The following is a 22030-nucleotide window of genomic DNA, read 5'->3' on the forward strand; positions in this document are numbered from 1 at the left end:
TAACAAACTTAACATTATTCTCCTGAACTACCACAAAAACACTTTGATTAGTTAAACTATCTATGGAAACACATACCCCTTTTTTCCATGGCACCCATAACTTACCTCCGACCTCCTCATTAAAAACACAACCCTCAAACAAGAGCCTTTGTTGTAGAACTTTCATGCGGCTATCATTACCAAATGGTTCAGCAATAGCCACAATGCTAGGTTGTAGCTTCCTTACCAATTTCAACAGCCTTCTCTGAGAGGTGCCTAGCCCTATAAGATTCCAATATAAAACTGGATTCATAAATCAAGTCTTTGAGACCTGCTCTTGGCCTTAACCGAACTTCGAACTCTATTTCCCACCTTTCCCTCTTATTTCCTCTATCATCAGGATCTGAAAGAACATCTTTCTCCCTTTGTAAGTGGTTTAGGCTAATCAAGACTTCCGAATCAGAAAGAAAGGCACCCATCTGCCAACCGCATCCTGAAGCCCCTCACATTGTTGCAAATCTTCCAGCTCACAAACCGCAACTCCACTTTTCTCAATCTCCACTACTGTAATAGCAATACCAGGACCCCTTTCCACTTCCTTCGGTTGGTCTAAGACAAACACCCTGTCTAGCAATAAAAGAGGGTCCATTCCTGCCTGCTCCCTCTCTTCCCCTACCTTTCTGTGCCATAACCTTATCCTTAGAAACAAATATTTCCTCAACTACCTCAGCTCCCAATGCCAACTTCTGGTCCTCACTATGATACACAGATCCTTCCTCTTCTCCACTAGGTCCCCCACCATTATTTATTCTTTTCACCCATCTCTTCACTTCTCTCCCATTTCCCTGCTGACCTCCGTCTTTTTTATTTGTCATCACTTCTTCCTTTTTACACATAATTAGATTATGACCTTGCATATTACAGGAAATACAAATTCAAGAAGCGTTTCATAAATTGCATAAGAAGCCCACCAAGTTATCAGATCATCTGTATTCCATGCAAGTTTAGCCAACTCATGGGCTGCACCATTGCCTAAACGGCTGTTGTGTTGGATAGAGCAACAAGGAAATCGTAACATTAGTAGCTTAATCTGTTGCACCAGATTGCCGTGGAGGGATCTTGATATGGAGTCACTTTGCACTTCATTCACCATTAGTAAGGAGTCACTTTCTATAACCAAATGAGAGATTCCAAGGGGAAAGCAAAACTGGACGCCTCTCAAAATTGCTAGCATCTCTATTTCAATAGGGTCATTAACATCATTTAGTTGAGGCAATTGTAGCCGGAACAACTTTTTGAGGCAATTGTTTTAGTTGTCATGATATAAAAACTGAAAGACTTGACGTAAATATGTATAATTGTGTTATAGTTTTTTCACTCGAGGTCCTCCGAATCACAGCTACCTCGTGCAGGCCCCACTTCTACAGCGGTTTAATGCAATAAAAGTCCAATATCATAGTCATGCGCGGAGTGGGTCTTCCTCCTGATCTATATATATATGCCTCCATCCATTAAATTAAAAATCCAGAATCTCTCAGAAGTCTTCCTTTGAATTTAACATAAGAACTTGTATCCTCAAGGAAACACAGTGAGCAATATCAATCGGTTTTCGAAGGATGTTCTTGCAAATTACATGTGTTGTTCTGATATTGTCAGAACTGGCAGCTGCAGCAGTAGCAGCTCCATTACCCAAGCCTAACTGCCTAGATCGGTGCGGAGATGTCGAAATTCGTTATCCATTTGGTACAACAACAGATTGCTCCCTAAATGAAGAATTTTGGCTAGATTGTAACGATTCCTCTAGCCCACCCCAACTACTGTTGGGAAATATAGTTGTCACCAACATTTCCATAGATGGTCAGCTTGATATCATGAATTTTATATCCTTCGAGTGTTTTGAAAACTCAAGCGATGTGCTTGAGTATGACAATGAACCCTCTCTCCGTGTCAGAGATTTCACAATTTCCAACACCAAAAATAAGTTCGTGGCCGTCGGCTGTGACACTTACGCCTTCCTCAATGCTTTCCAAAACAATGAACCCTTCTCCATTGGCTGCACCTCTACATGTCAAAGTCCTAGAAATGTCTTCAGCGGATCTTGCTCTGGAATTGGGTGTTGCCAGGTTGACATTCCGAAAGGATTGAAGAACTTTACCTTAGATGCACGCAGCTATAACAATCACACATATGTCATTCAATTCAATCCATGCAGCTATGCTTTTGTGGCTAAACAAGACGGGTTCAACTTCTCCTCTGATTATCTTGTAAGCCTGCGAGGGAATAAGACCTATCCAATGGTTCTTGATTGGGCAATCGGTGATACAACATGTGAATTTGCCAAAAACCAGCCGGGTTACGTATGTGGAAGGAACAGCCAATGTTATAATCCCCCAAACGGTGATGGATATCTTTGCAAGTGCATTAATGAAGGTTACGAAGGAAATCCATACCTCGAGGATGGTTGCCAAGGTACGAGTTTCAAAGCTTCTCCAATAATATTTTAACAAATTAATGAACACGTTCAAATGAAATGAAACTCCAAAGATCAATCTATCCCTGAATTTTGAATTTATTCATATGACGTTCTTGGTTTTGATTGTATATGTCACATATACGTGTATATATAGTATAATCAATTTCCTTATAAAATATTAATGTATTTAATGGCCGGTTCGAAATAGTTCAATCGTTTGTATTATTGCTCCGATAATTCAGATATAAATGAGTGCGAAGCAGACCCGAACTCCTGCAATACCACTACGTCAACATGCAAGAACACTGATGGAAATTTTACCTGTATTTGCCACGACGGATACGAAGGTGATGGGAAGATCACAAGTGGAACAGGTTGCAGACCTATAGCACGGGCCAACAAATCTAGCATTAATATCATTATTCCGCTCGGTAAGTATATATATAATATATTATAATTATTTTTTAACCCAATAATTAGTACATATATAATACCTAATATTCTTATGGCTTTGGATCCCTAGCTACTTGGTCAATGGTTGTGTCAACGGCCGAACTGGCCGGCCTCCTTGGTCAATGTTGCCGGCTGGACATTGAGCACATATTTTCTTATTCTATTCTTATATGTAAAGCACCAATAAAACTCCATTGAGTATTTTTATTTTATATTGAATGCAAGAGCTAGCACAATCTGGAAACTAATGATAAATTAAAGGATAATCTTCATTCGTACTAATTCATGTTTAAATCTCTCAAACAGTATTAAAAACACAATAAATATTATAAAATCTACTTTGTATTATATAATTTAGACAAAAAAAATCAATCCAGGCCAGTTTTATACCTTTTTTTTTTTATAGCTTTTTTCTTTCTTTTTTGCAATATGATGTCATAGACAATTGAACGCAATAAAATTTATTATATTCCCCAGTTTATATAAATGATGACTCTATAGAATCCCAAAACTAAAAGACTACTAATTTTTTAGTAAGGCTAATGATTTTAATTTCAACTAGTCTTCTTTCAGTAGTATATATATTTCGTCGGGCATTTATAACTAATAAAAATTTACTTTCTATTAAGAAATAAAAGGTGGATATTAAAAGTCCCTTAAAAACTTAAAAGGTTTTAAGAAATGAAATTCTCACAGTAATCATTTCCATTTTATGTTGTGATAATCACATACTATGTTTTAACTCAAAGTCTTGAATGAGCTACTTAATTGCCTATTGGATTTGCAGTACCTTTGTTGAATTGTTGGTGCAAACAAAGATAACATGTTTGAATATCCGCAGCTATCAGCATTGGCCTCGTAGGATTGTTTGTGGGAGGTTCTTCAATATATTGTGGACTAGAAAGAAGAAAACTTATCAAGCTAAAAGAGAAGTTCTTCCAACAAAATGGTGGATTGTTGTTACAACAAAAACTCTCAAATTATAGAGCTTCAATGGAGACTGCCAAAATCTTTAGTGCGGAAGAACTTCAAAATGCTACCAATAATTACGATGAAAGTAGAGTTCTTGGCCAAGGTAGCTTCGGAACTGTTTATAGAGGAGTCTTACCGGACAACAAAATTGTTGCCATTAAGAAATCAAAAATTTGTGACAGGACTCAAATTGAGCAATTCATAAATGAAGTTATTGTGCTTACCCAAATTAACCATAGAAATGTGGTTAAGATGTTAGGTTGTTGTCTAGAAACAGAGGTCCCGTTACTAGTCTATGAATTCATCACAAATGGGACTCTTTCTAGCCATATTCATGATAAAAACCTATCATCCTCACTCTCATGGGAAAAACGTTTGAAGATAGCATCAGAAACTGCAGGGGCGCTTGCATACTTGCATTCTTCAACTTCCGTGCCAATTATACACAGAGATGTGAAACCTGCAAATATACTTTTAGATGATAACTATTCAGCAAAAGTGGCTGACTTTGGAACTTCAATTTTGGTCCCTCTTGATCAAACAGAATTATCTACATTGGTGAAAGGAACTTTTGGATATTTAGATCCAGAATACTTTTATAGTAACCAACTTACAGAAAAAAGTGATGTCTACAGTTTTGGTGTTGTTGTGGCAGAGTTACTGACAGGTAAGAAAGCAGTTTCTTTTGATAGGCCTGAAAAGGATAGAAGTTTGGCAATGTACTTTAACTCTGCTGTAAAAGAGGATCGCTTGCATCAAATTCTTGACGATCAAATTGTCAATAATGTCAATATTAATGCAATAGATGAAGTTGCTAATATTGCAAAATGGTGCTTAAGTGTAAGAGGGGAGGATAGGCCAACTATGAAGGAAGTGGCAATGGAGCTAGAAGGATTGAGAATTATGGGAAAACATCCATGGGAAAAGGCTGATCTTTATACAGAGGAGACTGAAAACTTGCTTGGGCCACCTACACACTCGTTCAACATTGATGCCTACAATGGTTCTTCCTCTACCGTCGCAAAAGTTGGGCTTGAAAGTATGAGGAACCAAGTCGTGAAACAATTAGATCATGACGGCAGATGAGGAGCTAGCTAGTCCATGGCCAATACATACATCATTATCTTCACCAATTGATCAAATCTATTACTTGTACGTACATATATGTGTATCTCTCATATTTTTTCGTGTTTGATGTCTCAATTTTCTTGCCGGACACCTTCATTTTCCTTTTTGTAATAAGGCTCCATTATCAATAGACATACCTTAAATAAATCTTTTAAATGATGTTATCTTTCATTATTTTTTTGTTATCAATATTACTTATATATATAGATATTTTGTACATTACCCTTTCTTTTATGGATGTTACTTTGTTACATATATTATATATATATATATATATATATTATTTATATGTATATATTTTAAGTTGTGTGTATATATATACATATAAATTTAATTGGCAAGTTTTCTTACCAATTAGCCAACAGGTTCGGTCCCATTGTTGTTTCTCCATCCATTTTATTGTCCCTGATCTTGCCCCATGCATGGATTAGGCAGGTTTCCTCCCTAGTTACATACTTGCTTTTGAGGTTTGAATCGTTTTCAAGCATATATATATATAATATTAGTGTGTGTGTGTGTGTATATATATATTATATATATATATATATATAATTTGTTTCTACTAATTGGTATTTAACTAATCCATTCACTAATTACGTACATGGGTGCATGGTTGGACACCATTCATGATCTCTCTCTCACACGATTGATACTCTTTGGTCAACATGATTGCCAGCTGCATGGACATTGATATGTCTTTGCTAGATACTGAAATCAACAAGAGTAATTAATATTCTACTCTGATCATATTTTGTGTATGTATATTTACCTTTAAACTTGTTGATGACAATGATATATAAGAATAAGAGCAATATATATATAACTAACTCTACCAGTAGATCAAAAGTAATATAAAAATCTATTAATTAAATATTTTATCTTTTATCTTGTTATTTTTAAGCGTTAAGACTAAAGCTTGATATAAAAGCAAGAGTCCCTTTGGTTCCTCCTCAAACTTTAGAACCCAGAATAGAAGCGGATCGAAAAGAGTACTTATTATATATGGGTAAGACCTAAAATATTTCATGTATACTTATGTGATTCTCTTTACCTAAATTAAGGAACTTAATGATAGTTCAAAGTATACTTTGAACAAAAAGTAATCAATCCCATGAATCTGTTTCAAATAAAGGGATCGAGTTGCTGCTGTCAAGACTTAAGTGTAAAACCACCCAGGTATTACACCTTCCAATCTTGACGCGCTCTCTCAATAGTCTACAAATTTTACAAGGAGCTCAAATGCACTAGATTCTTTTAAGTATCTATAGGTATCTAGTACATTTGAGCTCGATTGTGATGTAACATTATTCTTTCTGTTTTATGCATTATCTATAGGTATCTAGTATGATTCACCAAATATGCATTTGCCCAAATAGAACTAAAGTCTTGAATGAGCTAGTTACCTAGCTACCTATTTGATTCGCAGTAACTTTGTTGAACTATATTTATGGAAACAAAGATAACATGCTTGAGTATGTGCAGCTATCCGTATTGGCCTCATAGGATTGTTCTTGGGAGGTTCTTCAATATATTTTGGACTTTAAAGAAGAAAACTCATCGAGCTAAAAGAGAAATTTTTCCAACAAAATGGAGGCACATTGTTACAACAAAAACTCTCAAATTATAGAGCTTCTACAGAGGTTGCGAAAATCTTCAGTGCAGAGGAATTGGAAAAGGCGACCAATAATTACGATGAGAGTAGTATCCTTGGTCAAGGAGGCTATAGAACTTTTATCAAGGAGTCTTGCCAGATAACGAAGTTGTTGCCATTAAGAAATCAAAGATTTGTGATCAAAGCCAAATTGAACAACTCATAAATGAGGTAATTGTGCTTACACAAATTAACTATAGAAATGTGGTTAAGATGTTAGGTTGTTGTCTAGAAACAGAAGTTCCATTACTAGTTTATCAATACATCACAAATGGGACTCTTTCTAGTCACATTCTTGATATAAACCTATCATCCTCACCCTCATGGGAAAAACGTTTAAAGATCGCATCAGAAACTGCAGGGTCACTTGCGTACCTGCATTCTTCAACTTCGGTCCTGATTTTACACATGGATGTGAAAACTACAAATATACTTTTAGATGATAACTATTCAACAAAAGTGGCTGACTTTGGAACTTCAATTTTGGTCCCTGTTGATCAAACACAATTATCTATATTGGTGAAGAGGACTTTTGGATATTTAGACCCATAATACTTTTATAGTAACCAACTTACAGAAAAAAGTGATGTCTACAACTTTGGTGTTGTTGTGGCAGAGTTATTGACAGGTGAAAAAGCACTTTGTTTTGATAGGCTGGAAAAGGATAGAAATCTGGCAATTTACTTTAACTCTGTAGTAAAAGAGGATCGCTTGCATCAAATTCTTGACAATCAAATTGTTAATGATCACTACAACACAATTGGTCTTTAGTGACAGTTGGGATATTGTGACAATCCCCAAACCGTCACTAAAAGGCCTTTTCTGTGACGGTTTCTAGAAACTGTCACTAAAGACAGATGAGGTTTTTTTATTGTTCGAATGTCAAATTTACGTTCGAACATTCTGGCAACTTACGTGCGAACGTGAAATGTTTTGGCGCCAATGTTCGAACGTTAGTAATTAACGTTCGAACGTTAAATGTTTTGCGCCAACGTTCGACCGTTAATTAATAACGTTTGAACGTTGATTGTAAATTTAAATTAAATGACTCTAATTTAAAAATTATGTGAATTTTATAATGCATAATTTGTGAACAAGTCTAAAAAATTGACTTGTATATATTTATATATACACAATTTATAATATATAAATATATATTTATGTTTATATATATTTGAAGTGCAGTTATTTAGTATTAAAGTTGAAAAATATAACATTAAAAAAGATTGAGAATTGAATGGTGAAAAACCATAGAAATATTAAATAATATTTTTCTTTATAAATAATAAAAGCAAAAGATAAAATATGATCGAATTTATTAAACAACACTCAGATGATAGCGTTGTTCGCGAAATTCAAACTCCGTACCTCTTCAGTCAAGGTATCAACCTTGTCGTTGAGGATACCTACACGATGAGAGATCTCAGTTACAGACGCCTCTATATCCGCGAGCGATCGATCGATCTTATGATCGATATGCGCAGTCAGCTGTGAGATCACCGCATCAACCCAAGCAAGTCGTGCATCTCCCGCAGATGTACTCGGCGGCTGCTGACTACTACTCCCCACATGACCTGGCTCAGGCTGCGTTGGAGGAACTAGATCCTCTACAGGGGTGGCTGACGTCCCCTAGCCTGTCCAATGCTACGTCGATGAGTGGTTATGTCGAGGGGGCTCATATGATCTTTCACCCACTCCTTGTGCAAGTAATAGCCTGCTGATCAGGACACCGAATGGGAGATTATCCGTGGAGACGATACTCGCCTCATAACGGATCCTCTCAAAGATGTGAAGTGGCAAATCTATGGGATCTCCACGTGCCACTCGTATAAAAAATTGTGCCCGAAGCCTACTAAATGTGGTTTTATGTGCCACATGATCCACGTTTGTTGTAACAATAAGGTGCAACATGCGGAAGAAAGATAGCAAATGGTTCTGGTTGAATGTGTTCTTCCTCTCGATCTGCATGCGGTCCCTATCGGTGAGGATGTAGAAATCCTCGTCTAGGTCATCATCTCGAGCCTCGAGGCCAATATCTTCAGCCTCTGATCAGTCTGCATCTCTGGCTGATGCTGGCTCAAATGGAGGGCCAGTAGATGATGCAGAAGTGGCTACATCCTCACAGGATGTAGAGTTTGCAGATGTCTCAACTCCTCGACGAATCCTGAGGTGCTCGGCGATGACATCTGGTAAAATCTCAATGGAAACACCACGTACAGTCACGGTGTGAGAGGATGTGTCCTGAGGCATGACACACATCCCCATATAGAACTCTTGAACTATTGAGGGGTATACCTTCCCCCTCAATGTGCAAATATTTCCCCAGCCTCTACTGAGGAAAACATCTCTCAGGTTCGTCTGCTCCCAAATAAGTTCGTCGAACTCATTAATCAGGACATCTCGCTCTACCATAACAGTACGAGCCCCGATACGAGCAGTGCATTGAGTAGCTCATTCCCTCCCTCATTTCCTAGTATGCAGAGGATGAGCCATATCATGAAAATAGAGAAAGAAAAAAATTATTTACATTGATGCATTTTTTGTGTTAATTTTAAGCTGCTCTATATTAACGTTCGAACACAGTAAAATATACGTTCGAACGTTAAGATAAAACATCCGGACGTGTTTCCTTTACATTCCAAAGCAAAACACATACGTGCGAACATATAACATACACGTACAAACATAAGCAGTAAATAAATATTGGCTGACGTACATTAGGACGTTTATGTTATACGTTTGAACGTATGTGTTTTGCGTGCGAACATAAATATGAACGTCTGAACGTTGAAGCATAAATAAAGTAAAAAAGTAGTACGTTTGGACATTATAATTAAACGTTTGTACGTAACTTTTACGAAAATAGTGTCTGAATGTAAAATAATACATGTTCGAATGTATAAGCCTTAATAGCTATATAATTGTAACGTCGTATGTTCGAATGTCTTGGTAAAACGTTCGAACGTAAACAACAAATAAATTTAAACAACATACGTTCGAACGTGTATCTTATATGTTCATGGTATTGTTTTACGTGCGAACGTAAAGGATTTACGTTTGAACGTTGAAGCTTAAATAAAGTTAAAAAAGTAGTACGTTCGGACGTATTCATTAAACATTTGGACGTAAAATTTATGAAAAACAACGTCCGAATGTAAAAAATTAACATTCAAACGTATAAGCCTTAACGGCTATGTAATTGAAACGTCATATGTTTGAACGTCTTGATGAAACGTTCAAACGTTACGAGACAGAATGTCTGAGTCGACTCAGCCATTATTGAAATCTCAAAAATTAATCTACAACATTTTAAATGCCGAAATGCCACCGTAGAAATGAAGTATATACTTCAAGAATCATTTCTACGGTGACTATTTGGCCAATGGCAAGCCGTGGTGGTCGAAAAATGGAGTTGAAAATCCGGCCACCACTTATCCCTTTTTAAACAAAACTCAATCTAAATCTCAAATAAAATACATGTTATTTGATTAAAAGATGAATGCCTACCTTTTAGTGACGGTTGTGGTGGAGTTTGGCGGCAACGGCGATGGAGGAGAAGCGGCGTGCAACAGAATGACGATGATAACGGTGAAAATGACGTTTCGCCGTTCTGTTTCCACCTTATATACACAAAACGTTCGAACGTAATTCTTAGTACGTTCCAACATTTTTTGATTTATTTTCTAAAATATTAACTACAATATATTATATTATTAATATATGTTATATATTATAATGTTATATATAGCATTATAATATATAATATTATACTATAATATATATATAGTATATTATAGTATATATATACTGTGCATTATATAGTATATTATATATAGTATATTATATATATAGTACAATATATATTTAATATTATATAATATAATATATAATCTATTATATATATATAATCTATTATAAACTAATGAAATTAACATTAGAACCACATGCTCTTATTACTTGTCTAAAACAATATACTTTATTATTATAATCTAGTACCCAAAATTCTAGTGTACAATTTCCTAAATAATTTGATTGGAATCAAATTACTCTCCATAATGAATGATAATTAGATTAATTGGTTATTTTGAATTTGTGAGTGCTAGTTATATTTCTAAAGTTTAGCAATATGTTTATATATGTTATTGTGATTTTATGCTGACTCTTGAAATAATTGTGATTATTGTTTATGAATTTTGTGAATAGTTTGTGAGTTTATAGTGTTCATTGATGAATTAATATGTGTATAAATATTGTTGTGAGAATATTGTGAATATGTTGTGATATGAATTTAAAATATTATGATTATTGTTTTGAATTTTTATTGAATATGTTTAACAAGAAAATTATAAGTTTATGATTTTAATTTAAGTAAAGATTAAAAACATTTAATATACAGATAATATGAAGTTTAATATTTAACATGGAGTAAGTATATATAATATATTCATACTAATTTAGTTAGAATATGATTATTATTCAAATTATAAGTATAGTGTAAATTATGTCTTAAAAAAATAAAAATAAAAAAGTATATAACTTAACTATATATAAAGTATAATACTTTTTTCATATAGAAGGAGATAAAAAACGGGGTGGCCATTGGATCAGTAAATAGCAAGGTGCATTTTTTTGGGGGGGATCGATCCATTTTGTTTTCAAAGTAACGTTCAAACATCCTCCATGATTGTGCATGTTACGAGTAATAAATATATAGAGGACCAACTAGCTAGCTACCTTGGTGATCACGTTGTAGTTACATACCTTCATTTGTTGCGTTTGTGGCTACGAAGTGGGTCATACGTATTTTCAGACATCGAGATAGGTGTCCATTAAGTGGTCGCCCCAGTCGTTGTGGTGCCCACGACCCCCATGTAAGGAGACACGGGAATCGAAACGTTGGGATGACGACAACAGGGTCACACATCCCAACGTTAGTGCCAAGTGTGTGTACATGCAACAGTGTACAAAAACAACGTAGCGGATAATTAATACAACTAATACCAGAATTGTTAATACAATTTAAACAGTCAATAAAAAGGTTTAAAAATTATACAGTCATCCAAAATAAATATTTTACAAGTCTCAAACCAAAATGAGTGATCCCAGATCACTCCTCGGGCGGAGCCGAATCCTCAGGCTCACCCTCAGCCTCATCTGCATCGAAATCTGCGTTACCACAGAATGGTACCGCAGGTAAGTATAAATCAAACAATTACGAGATAAAAATACATTAATGCGACCAACATGCATGCATATGATGAAATATGCATTATTCTCAAAAATACTATTTTTCCTGAAAATAGATATTTTCCAACACACGCCAAAATCTCATTTTGGCCCAAAAAGAATACTCCGTCATTTTCCCAGAAAATGACCCAAATCAATAAAACCTCTTTTTCCCAGAAAATGAATCACATAAAATCATTTTAATCAACACACGCTATTTTCCCAGAAAATAGCCCATTATTCGATTAACCAATGCACCATGATCTCCCCTAGGGATCATCTGCACGTCCTGGCTTCATAGCGATGCTCAGTTCTGCGCCCAGCGCGTTCGTGGCCAAGCACCCACTACGCAACGAGTGATGCCCAGTTTCGCGCCCAACGCGTTCGTGGCCAAGCATCCTTTAGCCCCCACCAGCAGAGGGGCCACGGAGTCGACATGAGACCATCTCGTCCAATCCCATCGTCGCCCAGAGACAATCCATGGGACGTCACTCAATATATTCCGCTCCCGAGTGACGAGAGGAGCTCCACCGAGATAATACCCCATCTCGGCTTGGAGTCGTGATACGCACGCACCCAAAATCTTTTAACACATGAAAATCCAGTTTTCATGAAACACATTAACATGAATGCATGTACACAAAAACCCAGTTTCCTTTACAAACATGATCATGCATGCAATATGCCATGTACATGAACAACACCAAAACCAACAACCAACAATTCACAATACCAACCAAACACGCAACTTCGTCCACAATCCATCCGACCCCCGAACTCCTCGGACTCAGTCCGGCTTGTCCAACCAGTTCACAATAATATGAGTTAGTGCAAAAATATATTTAAATCACAATAGTTCTTTGGAAAAATACTTACAGTGCTATATAATAATTTCTGAAGGATCATGGAGCTGCAAAAGGTGGCGACACAACAACATAACAGTGTAAAATATACTGTGGCCGTGGGTCTCAAATACCCACTTTTGAATGGGGACAAACTAAGACCCGAAATTGATAGGGTAGGGCCTAGAGAGGTCAGTGAAGCCAATGGTGGTGGTGGTTTGCCGTGGGTGGCGGCGCAAAGGGTGGTTTTAGACCAATGATGTAGAAATCAGAGATGGAGATAGATAGGCTTCATCGGTGACGGATCGGAGCTGGGGTTGGGTGCATTGGGTTGCTAGGAGATCGAGGATGAAGTGGTGAAGAAATAGTGGCCGGAGGTGGCGCGACGGCAGTGCTGGAACGAAGAGAGTGCCGCGGCTTGGTGTTGGGCGTAAGGGCTATCGACGGCGAGATAGAGGCTGGGATTTATGGGGAAGGGTCGCCGGCCAGTGGGGGAGCGAACTGGAGGGGCGGTGTCGCGCACGGCGGCGCGACGGCGGTGGGTTGGGTGAGGGAGACGCAGACGCACGGGAAGAGAGGGAGAGAAGGGCTGTCGCGAGGGCGGGGGGGGGGGAATGCAGCGGAAAAGGAAAGGAAAAAAGAAAGAAAAAGAGAAAGAAAAGTGGGGAAAAGAAATGAAGTTCAATCCTTACCTCTTGGTCACAAAAATGATCCAACGAAGATGATTTCAAAACAGCAAATCAATTAAAATAAATTAAACGTAATGATACAATGAAAATAAAATAATTAAATCCCACAATCAATTAATTTAAAAAGAAGAATAATTTAAATGTACAACAATAAATAAATATTAAGAAAACATAACAATTTAATTTTCTCAATTTAAAGATCATAAAATAACCTATTTAAAATATCCGATAATTATAAAATAAGAGAATAAATTTTTGAATTATTAAAAATAATCCTTCAGTGAAAATACACTAAAATACAGGGTGTTACATCCTCCCCCCTTAAAAAAAATCCATTCTCGAAATTGGCAAGGTCAACATTAAACTAAGACATGAATAAGATTCAACCAAGAGCAGACTTAAGAAACATACCGCCAGTCAATCAAATAAATACCGATACTGCTCTCTCATGACAGCTTCTCTCTCCGAAGAGAAATCCTGAGCCAACGGATCGCCCCATGACACCTTCACCAAAGGTATTGTCTTAGACCTTAACCTTTGCTCTTTCCTATCCACAATCTGAGTCAGGGCAACTTCATAAGAAAGATTAGGCCGAAGTTCAATGCGTTTAGAATCGACAAAACGCGGCTCTAGCTGTCCAAAACTCTTCTTCAAAGACGACACATAGAACACATCATGGACATCCCTAAAATAATCCAGCCGGGCAACTCTATAAGCAATTAGCCCAACTTTCTCTATAATCTAGAAAGGGCCAACATACCTCGGACTAAGCTTTTCCTTCTTGCCAAAGCACTTAACACCCTTCATCGGAGAGACTTTAAGGTAAACCCAATCTCCTATCTCAAATGATAAGTCTCTTCTCCTTGTATCTGCATAACTATTTGGCGACTTTGGGCTTCCGCCATTTTAGTCCTTATAAATTGAACTTGATCCTTCATTTCTTGAATTATCTCAGGCCCAATCAATTTACTTTCGCCAACTTCATCCCAACACAACGGTGATCTACACTTTCTCCCATACAAAGCTTCATACGGGGTCATCTGAATGGAGGAATGAAAACTGTTATTGTAAGCAAACTCAATTAGCGGCAGGTGATTCTCCCAACTCCCCTGAAATTCCATGACACAAGCACGCAACATATCCTCAAGAGTCTGGATAGTACGCTCTGATTGACCGTTTGTCTGTGGGTGATATGCAGTACTAAACTTCAACTTAGTGCCTAAGGCTGCCTGCAAACTCTTCCAAAAATGGGATGTGAACCGCGGGTCCCGATCCGACACTATACTCTTGGGCACTCCGTGCAAACGCACTATCTCCTTGACATACAACCGAGTCATCTTACCCAAAGAGTCGGTATTATTAATAGGCAGGAAATGGACACTTTTGGTCAACCGATCAACAATCACCCAAACTGAGTTCTTTCCACTAGGAGTCCTCGGCAAACCCACAACAAAATCCATAAAATATGATCCCACTTCCACTTAGGAATAGGGAGAGGCTGAAGTCTACTAGCAGGTCCTTAAAGCTCAGCCTTAACTTGACGGCACGTGGCACATTTTTCAAAAAAAATATGGCGATATCCAACATATTCGTATTAGTCCTCTAGCGGCACATCACGACCAGTATTCCTAGATGACTATGCTAACCAAAATCTTATTTTCCACAAGAACCTTAATACAATATCCAGAAAATTCTAATGATTAATAGCTCCATACAATAATCCATGCTAACCTCAATCAGCTCCTATGCTACAACTTCTAAACCTCCATTGAATTCTACATTTGGTAACCTAATAGCCACTTCCAAGGTTAACCATCAATAACAAATTGCACAACCAAAAGATTAATCTCCAACTACAAGCATCATCTAAAAATTCAAGTCACCACTAATTCCTCAAGATCAACACAAAATCCGAACTCCTAACTACAGCCACAAATATCACGCTTCTGCTGTATACTCTGATAATTCGCCACCTGCATAAAATTTATGTCCTCATAAAAACTAGCACCATCGAGTACAAGGTGGCTCCATACCTACTAACCAGAAAACTCTTACCACCTTTTGGTAGAAAATACTATTTTTCCCAACACCAGGAGTTATCACTCATATTCCTCAATTAACTCCTGCTGCCTTGATTAAAATCAATATTCCGCAAAATACATCTATGATCATAGACAAAACCAACCTCAGCATCCCAAATTGAAAATAAGCAACCTCAACCCAAAATATATCCGTCTCATCGACGATAAGGAACATACCTTAAAAAGATTCGATTCCAGCCCGACCAACCAAAAAGAGCACCTATAAACTTCTATCCAATAATCTAAACCCAAAAGCTCATCACCGACATTCAGAATAACATCTACTCTAGCGGTGACTAAACTCATTACGAACCATCATTGACTTCACCAAAACATTATCAAAATCTATTTGATAACTCGCCCGCCTACTTCTACTCCTATAAGCTAGTATTAGTACGAATAGTTCCTTCAATAACACATCACTATTAAACCTCAAGGCCAGCCATATTGCTCAAATCATCAATCCACCAAAAGCCAATGCAAATCACCCAAGGATCTTAATGCTTGATTGACTCACATACTTGATCATATTATTTATCGCTAATGCCTAAGCTTCAACTTCCAAGATCTTATCATACACCAAACATAACGACTCATCAAACTCTCTTCAAGTTAAATAACAATGTCCTTAATTCAACCAACTGGATTCTCAATCTCCAAAGAAAGCATAACCTCAAAATTTAAATTCCTAGGTAACCTCAAGTCACAATTAATTCCTGTAGATAATCACAATAATTATTATCAACCATCATTCCATTGAGTAATCCGCTTCGACTACACACTCTGATTGACTCACCAAAAACTCCAAACCAAAATCTCTTGAATTTAATACTATTGTATTTATTCATCTTCAACACCAACCCAAGACACTTCTTCCAAGCCAAAAATGAGACAAGGACCCCTATACTCTCCGAAATGCATACACACTCACCGCTACTACGCATCGATCTCATGCACACTTAGCCAAAACCAATAATCCTCCAAACGTCCAAGTGATCTGTCACTACCATTTTCATCATTCGGGCCTATATCCTCGAAATCAACAAGAATCATTTCCTACGTCCGCACCATCTATTATTCCTTAAAATTGATATGGATTAACTCCTCAACCTGTCACTATAACCTTGAGCTAAAAACAATCATTATCTGAACTAGATCAACATCTTCAATCCTCAAAAAATACACAAACTAAATCATTATCCTCCATCTCCCAAGAAGTTCTCTCCTAAAAAATTCTCATATCAGTAACTCAACTCAGATCAATCTTATTTAATTCAGTCCTTCAACTCTGCAATTCTAAAACCTTAAACCAGATAAGAATCATTTCCTGAAATCTTGAAGATCAATGACCTTAATTCTAAAACATTCACCTTATAAAACTTGTAAATTCAAAAACCCAAAATGTTACCAAATTGCTTATCAAGGTCGACAAGATCGAAAACTTCTAATTTAAGTAATCCCTCAATTGCTTGTTGAACCTACCACCTTAAATCCAATAAACTTATTTCCTAAAAAACTATAGAATCACAAACTTTAGATGAACTTCTCATAAATCTAACCTTGAAGTTCGTTGAACTTACAACCTCCTACTCCATAAACTCACTACATAATTTTTACGGAGGCTACGACCTCAATTAACCTAAGCGATTTAAAACTATTCCCCTCCTTAGCAGCAACTTGAGTTCCTACTCCAAAGAGTTCACCCAGACCATGCTGTTCCCTTCAAGCCTCGATATAATAAAAACAACCCAAGCCGATAAAAGTTCAAGCCGACTACACTAAATATTCAAGCCTAACAATGTCATTCACAGTCGTACCATCTTCCTACCATAGCACAACTCTTAACCCGCCTTTCAACTCCAAACAAAACAAAATAAAATAAAATTCTATAAATAAATAATTACAACAAAATGAATCAAACAAATGAAGTAGTGCACAATAAAATAATTAAAAATAAAATAACTTACCATAAAATAAAACGAATAAAATAAAATAACATACAAGTAGTATACAATAAAATAAATAAAACCAACAAAATATAAAAACATAAATAAATTAAAACCATTAAAATAACATACTTTAAACCAAATAATTTCAAATCACAATTTTAAAACTTTCTGGTACTCCACCTATAGGATATGTGGTTTTACCCAAAGCCGAACTGCTCTGATACCACCTGTGGCGCCCACGACCCCCATATAAGGAGACACGAGAATCGAGACGCCGGGATGATGACAACAGGGTCACACATCCCAACGTTATTGCCAAGTGTGTGTACATGCAACAATGTACAAAAACAACGCAGCGGATAATTAATACAACTAAGTACCAGAATTGTTAATACAATTTAAACAGTCAGTAAAAAGGTTTAAAAATTATACAGTCATCCAAAATAAATATTTTACAAGTCTCAAACCAAAACGAGTGATCCCAGATCACTCCTCAGGCGGAGCCGAATCCTCAAGCTCACCCTCAGCCTTATCTGCATCAAAATCTGCGATATCATAAAATGGTACCACATGTAAGTATAAACCAAACAACTACGAGATAAAAATACATTAATGCGACCAACATGCATGCATATGATGAAATATGCATTATTCTCAAAAATACTATTTTCCCTGAAAATAGATATTTTCCAACACACGCCAAAATCCCATTTTGGCCCAAAAAGAATACTCCGTCATTTTCCCAGAAAATGACCCAAGTCAATAAAAAATCATTTTCCCAGAAAATGAATCACATAAAATCCTTTCAATCAACACACGCTATTTTCCCAGAAAACAACCCATTAATCCATTAACTAACGCACCATGATCTCCCCTAGGGATTATCCGCACGTCCTGGCTTCGTAGCGATGCTCAGTTCCGCGCCCAGCGCGTTCGTGGCCAAGCACCCACTACCCAACAAGCGATGCCCAGTTCTGCGCCCAGCGAGTTCGTGGCCAAGCATCCTCTAGCCCCCGCCAGCAGATGGGCCACGGAGTCGGCACGAGACCATCTCGTCCGATCCCATCGTCGCCCAACGACAACTCAGGGGATGTCACTCAGTATATTCCGCTCCCGAGTGACCAGAGGAGCTCCACCGAGATAATACCCCATCTCGGCTTGGGGTCGTGATGCACACGCACCCAAAATCCTTTAACACATGAAAACTCAGTTTTCATGAAACACATGAACATGAATGCATGTACACGAAAACTCAGTTTCCTTTACAAACATGATCATGCGTGCAATATGCCATGTACATGAACAACACCAAAATCAACAACCAACAATTCACAATACCAACCAAACACACAATTCCGTGCATAATCCATCCAACCCCCGAACTCCTCGGACTCAATCCGACATGTCCAACCAGTTCACAATAATATGAGTTAGTGCAAAAATATATTTAAATCACAATAGTTCTTTGGAAAAATACGTACAGTGCTATATAATAATTTCTGAAGGATCATGGAGCTGCAAAAGGTGGCGACACAGCAATGTAACAGTATAAAATACACTGTGGCCGTGGGTCTCAAATACCCACTTTTGAATGGGGACAAACTAAGACCCGAAATTGATAGGGTAGAGATTAGAGATGTCGGTGAAGCTAGTGGTGGTGGTGGTTTGCCGTGAGTGGCGGCGTAGAGGGCGGTTTTAGGCCAAAGATGTCGAAATCGGAGATGGAGATAGATAGGCTTCACTGGTGGTAGATCGGAGCCAAGGATGGGTGCTTTGGGTTGCTAGGAGGTCGAGGATGAAGTGGTGAAGAGTTGGCGGCCGGAGGTAGGGCGACGGCGGCTCTGGAGCTCAAGATGCACCGCGGCTATGAGCGGTTCGTGGAGGCTACCGGCGGCGCGAGGGAGGCTGAGGTTGGAAGGGTGTGATCGCCGGCTGGTGGGGAAGCGAATGGCAGGGGCGGTGCGGCACACGGCGGCTGGGCTGGGAGAAGAGAGAAACGGGCGTGGAGAGAGCGAAGCAAGGCCGCGCGGGAAGAGAGAGAGAGGAGAGAAAAGAAAGAGAAAAAGAAAAGAAAAAGAAAATAGAGGGAAAGAGAAAAATAAAGGGAAAGAAATGAGGTCCAATCCTTACATCTTGGGTCACAAAAAATGATCCAACGAAAATGATTTTAAAACAATATCTCAATTAAAATAATTTAAACGTAATGATAAAATGAAAATAAAATATTTAAATCCAACAATCAATTAATTTAAAATAAAGAGAGATTTAAATGCATAACAGTAATTAATATTAAGGAAACATATCAAATTTAATTTTTCACATACTAAAAATCATAAAAATAAACCCAATAAAAATCCAATAAACTTAAAATAAGAGAATAAATTTTTGAATAAATAAAAATAATCCTTTAGTAAAAATACACTAAAATACGGGGTGTTACATTCGGCTCATTTTAAATTAGCCCAAAACGTTGTGTAATAGAAAATATTTAGAGTTTTAAATTATATTAGTTAGTATTAATTTCTTTATAATTAGATTTCAATAGTAAATAGTTCAGAATTTATTGTCGTAGTCAGAGAAATTAAGTGAATATCGATGAATTTGAGAAGTGATGGTACTTTAGGGTTATGAGAATTTTAGGTTTTGAGGAAGTAAAATAGGTAACTCAAGTATTTCAAGTTCAATTACGAAGTACATGTTCAATTGAAAATTTACTCGAATTACATGACAATTTTATAGGTGACGATTGATTTCGTTCAGTACTGCTGTGGAGAAATTTTGAAAAAATTAAGAAATTCAGGTAAGCAAGGTTCTTATACTAGACATTGTATAAAAATAAAATGAACTGAGGTCAATTTTGAAAATATGCATGTTTTGTTATGAAGAGAAATTTGAAACAACCTCGGTTATTTGTTCTGCATTACTCATGAAATTCTGTATAAGAATAAAGTATTTTCTGGCGTGACTGGTGTAGACATAAGCTATTTTGGCATCTTGTTTCTGAACTGTACAAAAGAGAGCGATTATGAAATTTTGTGCATAAATTATATTTTTGCGATCTAATTCTGTTCTACTCTAAAGATGTTCTGTACTCTGATATGATATGATGTGATTTATGAAAATCTCTTGCATGACATTCTGTTTCTGTTTCGTTTTGACCTTACCAAGGGTGTAAAACTGTGGCCTCTATTTGGGTTGGTACCAACTTTTCTGTTTCTGGTGCACCCACTTTGGAAGAAAAGTTGTTTTCTTCGTGGTCTTTCATGTGTGCACACTCGAAACTCCGAGAATAATAAGTGGAAGATTCACATTTTGTTTCTTCTCGGTTTGCCATCGGGGTTTGCACAATACCCAACCCTACCACCGGGGTTAAACAATGTCTCTGTTCTGATATGATAAGATGAAGATGAAGATGTTCAGTTATGCTACGCCAAAGGAATTCTGAATAAGAATATTTTTGAACTTTCACTCTGATATTTTTTATAACATGTTCTGACTCTGCATTCTGAAAATAAAAAGTGTTTTGTTGTACATTCTTAACTCTGTAATGTTCATGTTTGCATAATAATATATGTTTTCTGTTTACTGAATTGTTGATAACTCACCCCCTATCTCCATAATATTTCTCAGATAAGTTTGATGGTCCAGCTGGAGAACAAGAGTAGAAAGTTTTAATAAGGTGTGATGATCGATAAGTGTCATTTGATACAAATATTTATTAGGTCATGTTTAGTAGAGCATTGTTTTCGGTTATTTTGGTAAGTTAAGTTATGAATATTTTTTAGTCTTTGGTGACTTTTTAATTTATTTTATTGAAGATTTTCTTTAGTGTCCCTAAGAAGAAACATGGATATTTATGTTGAATATTTAATGGAGTTTCTAGATTAGATATAATTGTGCTATTGGAGAGGATATTCAGTATTAGGAACTAACTCTCCGGACCTCCGAAATCGGGGCGTCACATACTGACTTTTGATCATAAGCCTCCAATTCAATGATCCATATAAATATATATATATATATATATCTTCTATATATATAAAGTGGCTATCTAACGGAAATTATTGTTTTAACAGATTTCCTTGTTTTTCTGTTAACTTTTCCTCTATTCCGTTAAGTCGCCTTAATTCCGTTTGCACAGTAAAATTAAAAGCAGTGTGAAGAGTTACTGCCTGTTGAATATACCACAGATATATTGACCCTTCGACTTCACCAATGATCTGCAACATGTTGGAAGACCAAACGTCTCCTCCACCAATGGTGCGAAGTGGCCAAGAATCACTTGGCTTACTGTGCCTGCCATTTATTTCTTTCATCATCATAAATTTTTGGTACACTGATAGATTGAGGCAAGTTTTTTTTACTGTTTATAAGAAGTCTGCGCGTCGTCTCAAGTTAAGGTTTGCTATGCCTGCTGTTTCTTTCTTTCATCATCATAAATTTTGGGTACACAGATGGACTGAGGCAAGTTTTTTTTTTCTGTGCATTATTCGTGTTGGGTTTGCTCCTTTGGAGTCCCACATCGGTGGGAGAGAATTGAGGAGCAGGCCTCAAGGCCTATAAATAGAGTGTTTGGCCTCTTAGTTA

The 22030-nt window shown here is 36.9% G+C and overlaps 1 protein-coding gene and 1 pseudogene across 1 annotated transcript; both read left to right on the plus strand.

Annotated features, from left to right (window-relative positions):
• The first annotated feature begins 1595 nt into the window (after positions 1-1595).
• Positions 1596-4963, plus strand: LOC121255242 (wall-associated receptor kinase 2-like). Its single transcript, XM_041155516.1, has 3 exons — positions 1596-2448; positions 2695-2883; positions 3747-4963. Exons 1-3 carry the CDS (start codon positions 1596-1598, stop codon positions 4961-4963), a joined length of 2259 nt encoding a protein of 752 aa, XP_041011450.1.
• Positions 4964-5670: 707 nt separating this feature from the next.
• LOC121255243 lies at positions 5671-7427 on the plus strand (annotated as a pseudogene).
• Positions 7428-22030: the final 14603 nt, after the last annotated feature.

Source organism: Juglans microcarpa x Juglans regia, chromosome 3D (assembly GCF_004785595.1).
Source record: "Juglans microcarpa x Juglans regia isolate MS1-56 chromosome 3D, Jm3101_v1.0, whole genome shotgun sequence".
Lineage (NCBI taxonomy): Eukaryota > Viridiplantae > Streptophyta > Magnoliopsida > Fagales > Juglandaceae > Juglans > Juglans microcarpa x Juglans regia.

Coding starts and splice junctions, on each gene's coding strand:
- LOC121255242 (XM_041155516.1), top strand. CDS start 1,596: ATGTTCTTGCAAATTACATGTGTTGTTCTGATATTGTCAGAACTGGCA. Junction 2,449..2,694: donor CCTCGAGGATGGTTGCCAAG/GTACGAGTTTCA, acceptor CCGATAATTCAG/ATATAAATGAGTGCGAAGCA. Junction 2,884..3,746: donor TAATATCATTATTCCGCTCG/GTAAGTATATAT, acceptor GAATATCCGCAG/CTATCAGCATTGGCCTCGTA.